Source organism: Amblyomma mixtum, chromosome 3, assembly GCF_055824585.1.
Source record: "Amblyomma mixtum isolate Tamu chromosome 3, ASM5582458v1, whole genome shotgun sequence".
Lineage (NCBI taxonomy): Eukaryota > Metazoa > Arthropoda > Arachnida > Ixodida > Ixodidae > Amblyomma > Amblyomma mixtum.
In genome coordinates, this window is record NC_143014.1 from 434039059 (window position 1) to 434056582 (window position 17524).

General features: G+C 49.1%; 1 protein-coding gene across 1 annotated transcript in view; it reads right to left on the minus strand.

The window, feature by feature from the left end:
* The window catches only part of LOC149358170 (polycystin-1-like), an 80594-nt gene that overhangs the window by 17117 nt on the left and 45953 nt on the right, over window positions 1-17524 (minus strand). Inside the window, exons 22-37 of the mRNA XM_089585090.1 lie at window positions 16133-16301; window positions 14855-15024; window positions 13682-13804; window positions 12130-12238; window positions 10772-10845; window positions 10515-10645; window positions 9796-9922; window positions 8405-8584; window positions 6966-7185; window positions 5914-6149; window positions 4725-4949; window positions 3813-3914; window positions 3601-3716; window positions 2594-2759; window positions 1489-1767; window positions 763-892 (exon numbers count right to left, since the gene is read on the minus strand). Coding sequence (XP_089441216.1) covers window positions 763-892; window positions 1489-1767; window positions 2594-2759; window positions 3601-3716; window positions 3813-3914; window positions 4725-4949; window positions 5914-6149; window positions 6966-7185; window positions 8405-8584; window positions 9796-9922; window positions 10515-10645; window positions 10772-10845; window positions 12130-12238; window positions 13682-13804; window positions 14855-15024; window positions 16133-16301 — 2557 coding nt within the window. The remainder of the gene's footprint in view (window positions 1-762; window positions 893-1488; window positions 1768-2593; window positions 2760-3600; window positions 3717-3812; window positions 3915-4724; window positions 4950-5913; window positions 6150-6965; window positions 7186-8404; window positions 8585-9795; window positions 9923-10514; window positions 10646-10771; window positions 10846-12129; window positions 12239-13681; window positions 13805-14854; window positions 15025-16132; window positions 16302-17524) is intronic.

Here is a 17524-nt window from a genome sequence, read left to right on the forward strand (position 1 = left end):
ACTAGCGCATAAGACGTTGACAAAAGAAACAGGACGAGCGCTAACGTTTCTTTTTCTACGTCCACGTCTTATTAAGCGCTACTCTTACGTTTGATAAGAATCACAACCAACTAGCGCAGATTTCTGCTCTGTCTACTGGGGTGTAATACAACCCCCTTTCTCTCTTTGTTCCAATGGGTGGCACCAAGATTAATCTTTAAAACAAATGCTTGGGCGAGTTGGTAAGTCATTTTACGACCCAAGACTACGGCTCTGCTCATCAAGATCTGCTCTGCTCCAACATACGATATACTTTCCAGCCAGCCTGACCGGAATCTGGTCATCCATTCTTCCTTCCACGCATTTCTAACTGACCAATAAGCGGTAGGTCCCTCTCCCTCAACTACCTCTATATATCGATGGCGCATAATTGACTCAACGAAGTTTTTCTACGTCTTTACGAGGTTTCTATTACAGTTTGTCAAGTCACTAACATTTAACTTTTTCCATGCTTGCTTGCATGAACATTGCATTTAGTCTTACTTTTAATACTTCATTTTTTGTTTATTTGAGAACCCAGCCTTAAGTCAGTCACTGCGCCTCATCTGGCATGTGCTACATTAACTGCGGCGCCCTTCGGCACCTCCACCTCTTTGCTACTGGAAAGGTGTATGCTTAGCACCTCTCCATGGCATCTCATGACGCATGCAACTGCAGGAGAGCTCTAATGACAGTCTCCCTGTCTCTGTAGATACAAGTGCACAGCTAGGTGAGTAGGCGCACCTCTCTTTTGGCGCAGCGCTTCGGTGATGCGGTTGGGTCTCTTGCGTCGCAGGCGGGACCTCCGGAAGAGCGTGATCATCAGGAACGTCGGAGGGAACACGATCAGGTTGGCCAGCACGCCGACGCCCACCTGAAGGGAAGGCGACGAAAACAGCGCTGCAGCTATTGTCGGCCACTGCGCCAGACGCTGAGAGCTAGCATCACGCGGGGCGTTTGCGAGCCCTGGTTGGTGGGGAGAAGGCGTTAGAGGCGTTGGGGGATCACGCATCGAAGGTTTGTGGAGTGCAGCCAGCACTTTACTGAGCTTATGCAAATTAGCGACATAGGCGACATAGAATAATGCATGCTTTCCAGTATCAGCTAAAAGCAGATGCCAACGATGCAATCGGACAACACGTGATACCCTATCACTTCGCTGCCTTGTGCTGAGAGGACAGTGCACACAATTCATGCTGAGTCTGAACACTACATCAGTGTTGTGCAGTGCTCCAACTCAATGATGCCTAGCCTCTATGATATCAGTTACGCTGACCTGATCATGCCTGACTTGACCAAGTAAGTGCGCTGTCGCAAGCTGCAAAGCAGCGACCTCTCGTGGTTTCTTTTTTCGTGTGTGGTCAACCATTCCATTTCAAATGCTGTATATATACACAACGGTGAGTGACTATACTCGTCTCACGGGGCCAGACTGTTGCGGCCAACTGTATCGAGGGTGCAGTAGAATACCTGTTCGGGACTGAGCGAGAAGGGCCCCACGTTGACGGCTGACGCGGACGGCTTGGAGGGCACGCGGCCGTACCACATGGCGTTCACAAGCATGGAGAGGTATAGCAGCGCCACGCAGCACGAGACCCGCTGGACGCGCGTGAAGCGGCTCTTGGGCGGCCGCATGAACACGCTGAACCAGAGGTGGCCGTCGGCCAGGTTCTTCTGGGACTTGAGCTGGAACAGGTGGTTGAACTCGGTCGCCTCGTCCTTGCCGGCAACCGGAAGCAGTCGGTCCGTCTGCACGAGCCAGGGAGGTAAAGAGGTACGCTGACTGCGAAGACCGCAGCCCCCTCACTACAGCACTGCGTTGAGCTATAGGGTAGCGTCTTGCTGATTTCTGTGAGCATTTTAGCATTGTTCCGTTTTGTCGGGAAATCTGGCGCATAGACTTTGTGCGTTGTAGCTCGTTCGTTTTGGTGTAGCCGCGCATATAGCAGCTTTGTCTATTGTACCGTGCCTTGTTCAGGATATCGTAGTGTTAGAAAAGTCGCGGCATTTCCACCATTCTAATGTTGACAGGCTTGGACTCCAGCACATTGTTGCGTTAGAATGCGCGGTGAATTTTGTTTGAGGCGTCGTGCTGCTGCAATGGCCCATTGTATACACTTCAGCACTGTTTTCTTAGCCTGCAATAAAAGGGGCTGTGTCTGCTGTTAGTAGTGGGTTATTCGTCGGGCGATACCGTGGCTCGCGGGCCCTCATAACAGAGGAGGTTCCTCCAGAGTTAGCACGTCGTTAAGCATTGGTAGACCAGAAATTTTTCTTAGGACGTTGTGTTGCTTGAAGAGAGACATTAGGTGTCAGTAAATACCCTGTAACTGTGACCGACGTTGCCTTTAAAGGCTCAGTCCTCTAGCCAACTTTTCGACAACAGGAGTTATCATTGTCGGACATAGGTTCCCCATTTAAACTTGTTCACTTTGTTTTCTGTTCTCCATCCCATGTTCCTGCCTTCTCTCTGTATTAAATGCCACTTGGTCAGATATGTGGGTTCCGATATGCCAAGCGGGGGGGGCACCTCCTATCGCAGAAGCTGCGATGTGTGAGCAGAGTATATACGTACGAGGCCGTCCTCCTTTTCGACGGCGAACCAGCGGTTGGCGATGAAGTCGTACCGGGCGTTGGTCTGCACGTCGCGCACCGATATGAAGCGCAGGTGCCAGGAGCGCATCGAGCCCTTCCCGGCGTTGTCGTGCCAGATGCGCATGTAGTTGAGTCGTCCCAGCGACCTGCATCCGCCATCACCATATACTATATGGCCACCATTACAACGTACGAGCAATGTATGATGTACCATGACATATAGGGTGAGGCAGCGTCGATTCTCTGCTGTGCTCGTCAGCCAAAAGCACACACAGCACTGATTCACGCCGGTAAAACTTGGATGACCCAAGAAAAAGCATTGATTATTAGCTCTTTTAGCCCAAGCTGACCATTCGGGGAGCAGCCACTTATAAAAATGATCTATAGACAGTCTACAGACTTCTTATAGACTCTATTGCATTCCTATAGATATTTTCTTTTGTCTATTCATAGTCTATATACTGTATATCGACAAAATTCTACTAAAAGTGTATGTCCATAATTCTATAGATTGTCTATATACTGTCAATAGCATTTTTATTGCCTATTTTTATTGACTGTTCTCTCAGATTTATCTACAGAGAATCTATAAACTTATAGACAGATGTCTATGGACAGTATATAGGCTGCATAAAATTTTTTCGAAGGGGCGGGTGTGCCGAAAGCGTATAACGAAGCCAAGAAAAGTAACTGCGGATTTACTCACGTAATACGCCCGCTAGTTTGGTTGTCAAAGCATAAATTTTTGCTAACAGATATACCCCCTCCCCCCTTTAACTATTTTTCTTCTTTTTTTCTTTTTTTTTCTGGTTGGGGTGGGGGGGTATTCGCGGATCAACTCCAAAGCGATTAACTCAGCAATAGCCGGGGTGGGAGGTGCGGCAGTAAAGCCCCACCATCCTTGATGACCGACAACGGCAATGATGGTTCAGGCGAAAATAAAACGCAGCCAACAGCGATAGGTTTCACTTTTGAAGGAGAGCTTACCGAGGCACCGTCATGACGAACGTGTCGACGGCACCTTTGCGGAATATCTTGCGCTTCTGGTCGCCGAAGGTGCGTACCTCTGTTTCATCATCGTCACCGGAGAGGATGAAGAATACCTGAGGGAGGACGTGGCAAGGAAGTTGGTTCTTTTTTGTGAACTCAAGACTGTTGGGGGTCATAGGTAAAGTTTTGTTGGAAATGCTGTTGCTTACATTTGAATCCGTGGCCGCTCCTTTCTTGTCACCCGTGAAGACGATGATTTCATAGATGTACTTGTCCTTGACGTCGTTGTCTTGCAGAGGCAATGCTCCAAGCTTTCAATGAAACGAAAAAGAGAGAATGTTGCATCTTAAGCGCCAATTCGAGCGAGCTGCGTATGAGAAATGTTCCACAGTCGGAACGAACAAGACAGATGTCGCCGCTGAGTGAACTATTTCAGTAAAGAGAACCGCTGGGCCTATTGGTTCATGGCTGACGTTGAAGGAACACTGAAAGTGGAAGGAAGACACGGGACAAGACATACTAGGAGCACAGACACCATCGTTACCATGTCTTGTCCGAGTCGTCTTTGCGCCGCGGTTCCTTCAGTGTCAACTACTTCTGTTAGTTTTATTATTTATTTAACCCATGTCCTCGAGAGACGCTGTAATGCTGAAAAGTGAGGTGGCCGTTGGGACTGGGAGTTTTACTTCATAGTTTTGTCTACGGATAGGTCAGGTCAGGACCCTCAGGTCATCAAAGATATTTACCTACCATCCACATATACTACTGCGCATCTTCGCGCTTTCTTTCCCCGGACAGCCAAGGACTGGAATCGCCTCCCCGCCGACGCAGTTCACCACACTAATGCAGCTCGCTTGAAGGCGTTAATTGAAAAAATAATCGACATGCTGTGACAACCCACCTCTCATATAGTTCCCCAACAGGGGCATTTGAGGTATTAATGAATGAATGAACGAATAAATGAATGAATGAATGAACGAATGAATGAATGAATGAATGAATGAATGAATGAATGAATGAACGAATGAATGAATGAACGAATGAATGAATGAATGAATCGTCCTGCAGCAACTGCACTCTAAGCACAAACTGTCTGTCATTCCTGAGATCGGTGTGCCCACCTTCTCGACGTCCTTCTTGTCCTCGTAGCGGGCCCAGATGAGGAGCAGCACGTAGACGAGCATCGTGACCACCACCGTCATGTAGATGGTGACGTTGTCGGCGAAGCCCGCGTTGGCGAACACGTACGAGAAGTCGATTGTGTTGGGCATCACGAAGAAGCCGCTCCCGAACGAAGTCAGGTGATTGCACTTGCACTTGGTCAGCGCGTAGTTGGCATTGGCCACCTGCGTCGTCGCCATCGCAGAGACATAATGAGCTCGTGCAAAGTGGCAGTGAATATAAAGATGTAGCGCAGTAAGTGAAGAAGTATTAACAAATCCAACGTAGACCATAGCGCATTACTCTAATTGTCTTACGCTCTTTAGTGGAGGGTTTTATTGATTTACTGGACCTTAATGCACGAGGAATTATGGAAAGGGGGGCTAAATTGAACAAATATTGAATTAAAAGATGAAATACATGAGAATGAATGGCAGAAACGCAAATTCAGTAAAATATTTAAAGTAGAATGCATACAATAAAAACACGTAAAGACTAATTGAATAAAGTGCAGGTTTACAAATAAAAATAAATAAAGTAAAATCAACGTTAAACTAAAAGTGAGAAATTATGAATACAGGGTAAACATATGGATTGGACAGGTCCCCGACAACTTTTTTGGCAATGAAGTTTAAGGTACAGAGTCGGACCACACTCTCACTTCCTACGGAACGGGACTGGTATGGTAGTTTCGTCTTCAAACATAGCATATTGGTGGTGCTCTTTATTCAAGGTACACTTCAAGCATGCTTTAAACATTAAAGAGTCGCGGAAAAAGCTTTTTTTTTTTTGCAGATAGTTGCTTGGGGCACGTCCGGTTGCCGGAAGCACCCCTAGATGGTGCCAGCTACATCTTCCACGGAACTAAGTAGCCGCGCATCGAGCAAAGCACCAGTCGGCCGTCCTGCGGCCGAACTACGGGAATGACGCAGTTACAGACAATCTACCCCTGTAGCCTTTTTTTCATTGCCAAGAAAAGCTGTTGTCGAGTGTAGTCACGATGACTAATGCTGCAAGCAGGTGGTTCCATTGCTGGCGCGTTTTTGGTGTGAACGAACCAGATGAGGCTTCGATATCATTTGGTAGCACACGCTGCAATAACGCGCGGATCTCCTAACGAGCAGAAGTGATCAATTCTGCAGTGCTTACGAAGCAGCCTTCGGCCGACCACGTCTTGCTCTTGGAGTTGAAGAAGTAGCAGCCGGAGGTGTAGATGCGCACCGAGTAGTTTGTGCTGAACTCCCGGCTGACGTCAGACAGGGTCAGGTTGACCGGGTCGTCCATGCTGAACTCGGGAACGCTGCCGTTGGGCTGAACCAGGCCCAGGTAGAAGAAGCCCGTTCGGTTGCCGACCAGTGCGTTGTCCAGGAATATGTCGTACGTGCCTGTGTCATGGGCGGTGCAGTAAGTCACTCGGCGCGGGGCTGAGACTACAGCCGCCACTCATTTTCAATATTAATTTTATGATCAGTTCCTTTTCCTTAAATTCTGCTTTAGTTGCCTGGTCTTAGAAAGGTCTTACTTTATGTAATTTATTTCCCAGTTTTATGAGAGGAGGGCCAAGCAGGAAAGCTTGCCGTGCCTACCACCCCTGCAGTGAGAGGCGGCAGCAAGGGCATCTCATTTCGTGTTCTAAGCCGTGCTTCCGTTTTCCTGTCTTGCTGTATTTACAGGGTCCCGTACAGTTCGTACAGATCATGCGGCCGCCTCGAGTTGCGCTTTATCCCGGTGTGACTAAGCGGCTCTGGGATGCAGTTAAGCCAAAGCTCCCTGTTTCAGTTCCGCCTGTAGAGGTAACCGCTGGTCCTTAAGGGTAACGGATTGGATTCTAAGAGAAGGCAAGTGTAGCAGTGGGCGGCAGAAAGTTAGGCGGGCGGATGATGTTAGGAAGTTTGCGGGAATACGGTGGCCGCAGCTGGCAAATGACATGGTTAATTGGAGATACATGGGAGAGGTCTTTGCCCTGCAGTGAGCGTAGTCAAGCTGATGATGATGTCGGCGAACGCATATGAATACGTACGCAGTCTACAGCAACCTCAAAGGACTCTCAACTAGTATTAAGGACTCCCTAGTGTGTATTTCGGTGTCATTCACTCGGAACGGTCTCGGAAAATGTGAGATCAATGTCGGAAAGACCCCGTGCGTCGAGGTCAGGTTTCGCGGCTGTCAGTAAAGAGAGAGAGAGTCTGTTGTGTGCTGACCGTTGGTGGCGCGTATGGTGGACAGGTTGACCATGAGGTCGTACGCGTTGAGCTGCGGCTTGACCCTGTGGCGGATGTAGACGAGGAACTGGGCGTTCGGGTCGAGCGGCGTGATCTCGATGTTCACGGCCGAGTCCGGCTTGGGCACCACGAACTGGTGGTAAACCATCTCCTCGTTCCACTTCACCTGGGGCGAGAACACTGTCGGCTCCGGCAGGCCCTGCGTAACACGTCAGACGTTTCCTTTCAGAAGAAATCACTCAAATTGCGCTGTGCACAGAACACCTATTGGATATAGCCCTCTGCATGATATCGCAGACTATGTACATCACCCCCAAACAGGAAGGTAAGATCTCATTTGATATTTGTAGTTCGTGACCTTGTGGTTGATCGTACTAAGGTAAAGCTTGCAGCCCGGATTGCAGATCATACGACGCTTCCACTGGCTTTGGTGTTGGTCGGAACCAACTCTGTTCCCACTTCCATTTATTGATCAATTCGCTCTCGCCCTACCATATGCTATAGCCGTCCCGGCTAGCTCAGTTGGTAGCGGTGTTTCTCTGTCCGCTGTTTTATTAGCTTTAGCTAACATATCGTAGCCAGTGTACCAGCAACAACTAGCCCAACTTGTTTAATTGTTTAGTCGTTTGAGCATCCGCCTCGCATGCGGGAGGTCCGGGGTTCGATCTCCAGCGCCGCCAGGTACCCATCGCTAATGCAAGTGGTACAAACTTATCCTGCGTGGTGCTCGGCTTCGTTAGGGTGAAATGCTTGGGTAATGGGTCACTGACCCCACCTTGAGGAATACGAAAAAACCATGTGCCATGGCGCTCTTTGGCCACAGATGCTTTTGCGCCATAACAATTCATCATCATCATCATCATTTGGTAGAACGACTGCTCCGGCGATGCGGTATTCCCGGGTTAGAACCCTGCACCAGGACGAATTTTTCCTTTACTGACTGTAGAAGCTGTTAAGCTTTCCTTTGTAGCCGTATGACTGCGCTTTGGTGGATGGCAATGAGTATAATTACTCCCTTATTACTATGTAACGCGTTTTCATGACTGAGAACATGCACCAGCAATGACTACTATTCATTTGTTTGGAATTCCCTCCCCCCTCTTTCTCCTCCTTTATGTACAATGTGTGTTTCGGTAAATGTGACTCTCTGCAGAAAATTGATGCGAAGCTTGAAACTGCGCTACACTTGCTGTCCAGCTTTTGAGCAGAGACACGTCCTCACGCAGTGCACATCTACGCCCTTACGCATGCGCAACGGTTGGCTGCTTTAACGACGAAGAAGCCTGCAGCTAGCCTAGTTGCAACAGAAATGTTGTATGGGAAGAAATACTGCGCCGTATGCGTTCTCAAGATGTAAAAAAGCCACTGTGCTCACCAGAGCTCCTATCGAGAGCGCTTTTCGCGGCTAGTGCACTTACGGTTCCGTTCTCCTTGGCTCCCTTGCGAGGCACGATGATCTCGAAGTAGTCGGTGGTGTTGCTGACGTCAACGCGGTACAGGTTCTCGTCAAGCACGACGAGCTGCAGCGTCTGTGTGTCTTCGGAGAGCACGTCCACACTGCCGCCGAAGGACTGCAGGATTGAGGGCCACGACACCGCCTGTGTGGTTCGGGCAGGGCTCATTAACACCAGTTTAGTCAAGCACACAAGGGAGCCTGAGGCAAGCCAAGACCTTTCCACAAAATTATGTTCCGAAGAGCACGGGCTTTGTAATCGCACAGGGGACGTGACTATCGGCCATGGAGAGTTCAAACTGTTCAGGCTTTGTGCACAGCTTTCGTCATCACCCTTTCGTCAGCTGGGAATCCCCAATAGTCGCACACAACTCAAGAATGCAGGTGCTTTTAATCGTCAGAGGATCCCCTTCCAGCCAACTGCCTCAGCCGATTTTCTTGAACCTGCTAGCGTGACAATGCAGGGAGTGGCAGATGAAAGGGGACAACCTCCTCCCTTCATGGTCGGGGATAGTCCTCTCCATGCATTGTAACCCCGATCCCTGCATTGTCACATTAGCAGGGTCATGAGAATTGGCCGACGCCACTGGCTGGAAGGGGGTGCTTTGATGGGGAAAAGCCGTTTCGTCCTTGAGTTGTATCTGACTACAGTATACCGATAGACCAAAACCTCTCCTGAAAGTGTGACCATCTACATCGCACCCGAGTAGGTTTTTAACCCTGTAATACCGGGCGCATCACCATTGATAAAGAGTGTAAAAATGAAGTAATTTTAATTTCTGCTCCCGCAGCTACCTACAGTTCTAACATACTTACAGATATTGCCTTTTAGCATTTTTAGCAAAGCAAGGTAAAAGTGCCAAGGATTCAGGAGGTCTGCTAAGAGATAAATAACAGGAAGTCTGCTGAGAGATGAGAGAGGTCAGATGAGAACCATTTCTTTGGCTAAAATTTAAAAGCGGCTGCAGGCTCCTGTTATCTTTTCTTGTCACATCAGACTGTCTGCAAGTTTGATATAGGAGTGAAGCACATAAATATTCACAATGTCATAAAGACTTAAGATATATGAGTGGAAATTTATATTTGATCATTTAGTGCAAGTCTTAGAAAGGCTGCCAAATTTCGTCGCCCTTCGGCAAAAAACAAAGTTCACCTCCGAACCTCCCGTCGCCGCTGGAGAAATGCAAGGAATTCCTAACTTTTACGAGACCTTTTGAATGCCTCGTCATCGCAGGGTTAACATGCCATCGCCGACGTCGTTCCCGAGACGCTGTTTAAAAACGCTGCTTCGACTGTGTCAAGACCGCAAACCATGCACCTTCATATGGCGTTGCTATAAATACAGATGCCGCGTACCATGACGCCCAGAGTCTCGTTGCCGGCGCACGTGGGCCGGCTGGCGAGCACATCGCAGATCCCGGGGAACACGTACACGGCGTCGCCGTGCTGAATGGCCCGGCCACTCAGCGCTCCGCCGCTGAACCTGTGGCATTGATTGGAGAAGACCTTCAAGGGAACTTGTACGTATACGGGCTGGATGGTTTATGATTTCAGAAGGTGTTGAAGAGCGCATTGACCGCCTCGGTTTTTGTCTGGCCAATGCGCTTTACTACCTTACAAGAAAACCTTGTGCATCTTCACCATTTTACTTATATATAAGATTGTTCTCACTCGCGAAGTAGGCCTAGCTGTGCAGGACGAGTATTGTGCAGCGGAGATAACTGATTTTCTTAACTATTAACATTCATTCAATACCCTTCGTGCCGGTACACCGTTTCTCTCTCTCCCTCACTCTTTAGAACAACGAGTCATTAAGGCAACAGTTGCTTATTTCGTTCTTTGCGACCAGCAAATCGTACATCTCTTACAAACTCCCGCGGCGAAGGAGAGTTGAACTAAATGACCTCCTCGATCGGCGTCGGTCCGCCAAAAGTCAGAAGCGATGATACGCAAGAAGGTGCCCCGCCAGTGGCCGAGGGGAGAAAAAGCTCTGCACAGTCCCTAGACCTGTATCAGACACGCCTATGCACCTGCGGGGCCCAGTGTCGGTGGAGGTTGCAGAGATGCATACTCACATGGATATGGTGAGGCCGAGCCCGCTGGGGGCGCGGAACTCGAGCGGCTTCTCGCCCACCACGATGTTCCGCAGGATGGCCAGCACAAGATCGATGGTCAGCTCCACCATGGTGCTGATCTGGCGTTCGGCCTGCATCATCCACACAAACACACTATCTCACTCATGTCCCGTGCGCGCGGTTTAGGGTGTTCATAATAGCCCCGGTTTGAGTATTCCGCGAAATCTTTGCGTGGCGCCCGGAAAAGGAGTTCTTACCTGCATTTTCTCCTTGAGGACGACCGCTCTCGCCAAGGCGACGTCCATGGGGACCGTTCCGTCGAAGAGGTTTTCTGAAAAGCCAGACGCCGTCCAGACGGATTAACTGCTTCACCCACGTGGTTTGAAAGCAACGGATCTAATCGACGGCAGTAGATAGGCCTAGCTGAAGAGCGATGAAAAGTTGACACACGATTACGATAGTCGCTCTTCCCATGCTACTTGCCACCGCAGCCAGGTGGCGTGTTATGCTATTTGCAAGCCTCTGCAGTCTTCCCATGGCAACCACCTTCCGGTTGTCCATTCCTCCACCCTCACCGTGGCAGGTGGCGTTTCGCTCTGCTACTACCTGCCAACACGCCACCTGTCACATGCCGCAGCATAACAACTGTCACTCACCGTAAAAAACCACCTTTCACATGCCGCAGCACTACACCTGTCACTCACCGTAACACACCACCTGCCACATGCCGCAGCACTACACCTGTCACTCACCGTAACACACAACCTGCCACATGCCGCAGCACTACACCTGCCACTCACCGCACCACACCACCTGCCACAGCACTACACCTGTCACTCACCGTAACACACAACCTTTCACATGCCGCAGCGCTACACCTGCCACTCACCGCACCATACCACCTGCCACAGCACTACACCTGTCACTCACCGTAACACACCACCTGTCACATGCCGCAGCACTACACCTGCCCCTCACCGCAACACACCACCTGTCACATGCCGCAGCACTGCACCTGTCGCACACCGTAACACGCCACCCGTCAGGTAGCGTGTTACGCCGACAACGCCGGCGCTGGCAGGTGGCGTATTACGCTGGTAGCAAACTCCGGTGCTGCTTGGACAACTATTTACGCCAACGGCGACGACTACGCCGACAACGCTGACGACGACGAGGAATAAAAAGCTGCGCTCTAAAATGGACTGTCGCGAAATTAAGAACGTAGGAAATGAATTGACGTTTCGGGGTCCGCACTGGTCCCTTATTCACCATGAAAGCCGAGGCCTTCGCCACACGAGGTTTGAGCCAGCCAAACAAATTGGAAATAAACTTGAAAACGGCATAATTCAAGTTTAGAATAATGTCTGAAAGGCAAATTTTTTAAAAACCCATTCTATCTTCGACCGTTTCCTTTGACATTCGTGTACCTTTTCGCGCATATGAAGTGGCGCACGGCACGTACACCCAGTCCTTAGCACCGTGTCGTTCATCTCGCTGTGTTCCGTTTTAGCGTTGGTTGGCGTCGTATCAACCGCAAAGCTGGTCAGTGGCAGTCCTGGCGCCTCCCGATCAGCTCCTATAGAAGCAGCTGAGAAAGAAGACGTGGATGGCGCACCTTTCTCGGGCTCCCCTTCCAAGGCAATTTCCGTGTCGTACTCGATGTTGACGGCCTTCGCTCTGTCCGTGGGCATCACCACGCCAGAGATGAGTTGCTGTGTCATGCGCTGAAAAAAAAAAAAAACAGAACAGGTTCATGCGAATTGACCGGTGGGCGCAGACTTATGCCTACTGCTTAAAGAATAATTATTCCTTGCGTATTTTGAGGACTAATAGTTCGCGACTCCTGTCAAACTATGTTACAATATTTTCTTTTGAAGAAGCGTAGCTTGTTGGGCCAGTTGGTGCATGGTATGTAGAAAACCAGCGAAAAAGACGCATTCACAAGGAGGAGAAGTACACAGGACAACGCTGGATTGTCCAGCGTTGTCCTGTGTACTTCTCCTCCTTGTGAATGCGTCTTTTTCGCTGGTTTTCTACATAATATTTTCTTTCTGACTAAAACATTTAACTTGTAATATATCGCAGTACTATGGTGACATTTATTTTTTGCTTCGGCTATACTGCGGAATGCTTTCATACCGACAGACCTGTTCATTATCATCAGACTGACTACGCCCACTGCAGGCCAAATGCCTCTCCCATTCCTCAGTCTTTAATCAGAGGTACCCCGCTTTGCCTAACGGTGTGTAAGCAGGGGGATTACGGCTTAAAATGATCTTCATTAGAACAGCCCACCTGGCTACAAGACAATCGGTTCCACTCTGTTATGGTTATTGCAAAAAATGAATTAGCATAACATGAAAGAAGCCAACAGCCACAGAAACCAAGGGGCACAGGGGATTTTTCAATTTTTATTTATTTATTTTGTGGTGTTGATCAATTTAGAATATTACTGAATATGTTATCGCTTAAAGCTAATTGATTAGAAAAGCAGAAGAAAAAACAACCACATGCCGCCGGTGGGATCCGAACCCACGACGTCCGAATTACGCGTCCGGTGCTCTACCTCTGAGCTACGGCGACGGCTGTCAAAAGGTGTTCTCGTATTTTGAAGTCATGGTCAGTTATTTTAGATATACAGTTCAGTTGTTTAAAAAAAATATCTTTGCTAATTCCTGACTTCTTGCAGATTCGAAATAACATTTTCAAGCGCCATTTCCTTCGGCGAGAGGTGGGCGCTTCCCATTCCGTCTCCCTTTTCATATTAGTGCAGCTCTCCTCTCGCTTGCACCGCCTCAGAACGCCTTGTACCGTCTCTCCGACTAACCCTGTCCTGTACCAGCGGCAGACATCTTATCCCCGCACACTTCCTAATATAATGCTCCATCCTGGCATTTTGCCACCCCCTGCTACGCTTTCCATTACCCCGAGGGACCATCGGTTACCATTCATTCGCGTAGCATGCCCAGCCCAATCACATTTCTTCTCCCTGATCTCTCGTTCGTTCCCTGAACCACTCCTCTTCACTGCTGGCCTGTCCTTAGTCCCACTTCTCTGTTCGTCGGCTTCGAACCGGTCGTTTCATTAAACTGTCACCAAGAGCCTGAAACTCTTGACCAAACGAGACGAGTTATCTGCGCCATATTTCATTCGTTTAAAGGACATACCGATACGATGCCTCCCATGGTGCCGACAGCGTACATGCAGAAGTCGAGCAGTTGCTGGGGTGCCTCCACCTTCAGGTTGGAGGCCAGGGACACGGTCTTCTGCAGCAGTTTGATGATCACCTCCTGCGCAGCACAGAGTGTTTGGCACAGCGCTGGTCAAAAGACTCCGCCTTGCAGTTCAACTGCACTGCAGAAAAGTTCCCTGCAGCTGTACCTGTAAGTAGCCCTTTGTCTGTGAGGAGACAATTCATCCACCTGTAAGCATGACCTTATGTTGCTTTGCTTCTTTTATGGGGGTGTAGATGGCGTCTTGTTTACTCTTCTCGTCAGACCGATAATAAGGACAAATTGAGGTTAGGCTGCGTTGGTAGGTTACTGCATTCTAACGACAAAAACGTTATAGTCTCAGCGATAACGGAGCTTTCATGGAAGGCAAAAAAAGAATGAAAAACACGTATCACCATCACGCAAATAACTTGAAAGCTTGAAAAGGCAAAGCAGCTTTTAGAGACCAGATCCCGCAGGGTAAGCTACACTGCCATTTACTTCCAAGCGGTGATCACGGAGTCCCTTTAGGTCTTGTCACAAATTTGACTTGAGTGGCGAGGAAACAAAAAGTTTGGTTTTCAAAGAGAATTTTGTCAGAAATATATTCGTCTTTCGCTGTCGAACAAACAGCCAGAAAGGGGCATAAAATTGATTTTTGACTGAGAACGAAAATTAGATAGAATTGGCACCGCCGCGGTGGCTCAGTGTTTATGGTGCTCGGCTGCTGACTCGAAAGACGCGGGTTCGACCCCGGCCGCGGCGGTTGAATTTCTTTGGAGGAGAAAATCTAGAGGCCCGTGTACTGTGCGATGTCAGTGCAAGGTAAAGAACCCCAGGTGGTCGAAATGTCCAGAGCCCTCCACTACGGCGTTCGTCATAGCCTTAGTCGCTTTGGGACGTTAAACCCCATAAACCAGTTACCTGTATAGAATTGCCCTCACTGTCCGTTTAAACTGATTTACAGAAATGACACTTCGTCCGAAAAACCTGACCTAATTACCACTGCTAATTTAATGCGGGCGTCGTTTTTATATCGCATGAACACCAAGATATACTCGAAAGCTGCGTCGGCACAGTGTTCGTGTCTTCGTGGTAAGAAACAGAGGGGAACAGCAGCATGTGTACCTTTCCTTCGTTGTCGACTCCGCTCCCGTCTCCGGCGATGGCGGTCAGGGCACTGCCCACCTGCTCCAGGCTGTTCAGCGTGTCCACGTTCATGATGGAGGACACGGAGCGAACCATCTTGGCCCGGAGCAGCGCCTGCTCCTCCAGCTCACGGTCCAGCACGTCGGGGTCTGTTGGAGTGCGGGCGGAACATTGAGACTGTGCTTTCCTGTTGTGGTTGCGCCTAATTTTTTAGAGTACTCGTGCGCTCATGCACTGCTTCGTAGACTCCTGGCATATTTGACAGAGTTTTCCCGGGCATTCACGCACAGTCTCGTTCTTTCCTAGCGTACTTGCGCCGAAATTTTGCACAGCACTCGTGCATTCAAGCGCTGCCTCGAATTTCCTGGCGCATTTGCACTGAGCTATCCAGTTCGCGGGGACACGGTGGCCGCAACTGGCAAAGGACATGGTTAATTGGAGAGACATGGGAGACGCCTTTGCCCTGCAGTGAGAGTAGTCAGGCTGATGGCGATGATGATGATGTCCAGTGCAGCCGTGCTCTCCGCTATGCTTCATAATTTTCCGGTGCACTGCACTGAATTTTTAAGAAGTCATCAACTCACGCCTTGCCTTGTACCTTCTGGCGCACTTGTACCGAATTTGCCTATGCCCTCGTGCGTTCTGACCACTTCACAATTTACTAGCTTACTTGCACAGAATTTTTCAGAGCACTCGGGTCCTCCGCACTGCCTCCTTGCGCCGAATTTGCTTGAGCACTCGTGTGCACTCACCCCGTGCCTCGTGCGCACTGACATACCTCAATGATCAGGTCTATCCCGTCCGACCTCTCCTCGAGTAGTGGCCCTCGTATCGCAAGACGACCGCTATATCTGATTCGCACGAGTTGAGTCCTAACGAGTTGATATAAACGGACACTAAACTCATACAGTGGAAAATCTGACACATCGCTGTATAGAGAGATTCCTGGAGTCGGCAAAAGCACTTTTACGATTCGTTCCTTGCCGAGTGCACTTATATTGCACGCGCAAATAAACTTTACTGTCCAGGCTAAAATGTTTCAGCGTTGCGAATAAATGCAGTTTCTGCTACGCAAGCAAAGCTGGCTTTGTCAATTCGTAAGAATCGATCGAAACGGCCACTCAAGGCGTAAATGCTGAAGACGTCATGAGCGTTGCCCCATAGGTCTCGATGCAGAAAGCCCGATTCCTCCAGGAATCTCCGTCGGGGTGCCTCGGGATAGCGAGACGCCCAGCGTGCGAGGCGGGAGGTACGCACCCGAGTAGTTGATCTCGTTCTCGAACTCGTCGGGCAGGCGCACATTCATGAGTGACGAGATGGCCTGCGACATCTGGTTCATGCGCGCCTGATCCCCGGCGGCGTCCGCGTTGTCCAGCACACGCTCGCCCAGGTAGCGCTCGAACTCCTGCTTCGTGGGCAGGTAGGTCTGCGAAGGAACCATGTCACAACGTCGATGCCTTCAACAATTGAATCCTTCGATGAAGCGCTATAAGCTCTGGTGGACTCTTGCCTCTGTCTCTCAGAGGCTGACAGACAAATCTATCACTTTAAATAAAGAAATTCAGGGGGCACATTGGCTCTATAAAGTGCTGCAAGGCGAAAGCCTTTCCTGGCGCACTGTTTGGCATTGACTGCGAGACTGTTTGTCCTGTACTAGTGCATTATTTGATCACACACTTTGACTACACATTACAACTACACACTTCGACTGCCGACTTTGACTGCTTCTTTTGCACGACTCTCTCTCTGCTTCGATGCCGAACTCATCGAAGCAGAGAGAGAGTCGTGCTAAAGAAGCAGTAAGCAGCAAATCTAATCTACATATGCACAACACAAATTCGGTATGAAAAAACTAGGTATTTGCTTTACAAATGGGCCTTTTCCGCACACGCTCAACGCAACCTCATTGTTCGGTTCACAACACAAATTCAACATGACCCGTTGAGACTGCTTTCAAGAATTTCAACACCTGAACCAAACGTTTGTAAGAAATACATAAACTTCTTCATTGTTGTACACAGTCCTTGCGCACACAGGCGAATAGTCAAAACTTTTGTGCTGCAGAATTTCATAGTGGTGGGAACACAAGGAATGTACTAATTAACCGAAACGCAGGGGACCGTCACAGATAATATTTAAGCCCCTTGCTTAAACGCATCAACTCAAGCTGCAAAACGTGTTTGTTAGATTAGCCAGTCTTGTTTGTTACGCAATGCGGTTCTCAAGGACACTACTCAGGAATAAGCACTCTCAGGCAGCATGAGGCTGCAGTCCATCGGGCTGCTATCTTGAAATGGTAACAGATTCCGGAAGAATGCCGTGAAAAAGTATTTCTCAGCCGTTTCGCTACGTCAGAGAAAGGCAGGTTACTTGGTTGTTCGAACTAGAAAGTATAATGGAACCGCGCAAAAGAAAAGAGGGACGTAGAGAGGAAACAAACAAAACAAAGAATCGTGCTGTGGTCTATTTGCTTCCTGCGGCCTTCTTTTCGTTTACGCAGTACCATTATGCATTGTATTCCATTTCGCTATTTTTATGTGAGATGAATAGCGTGAAGGTTTCTTAGCTGCTCAAGTCTGCATCAACCGTCCGTAGTGATAGCTCGTAGTAAATGCGTGTGCCGACGAAATCTGATAACAGCGCCATCTG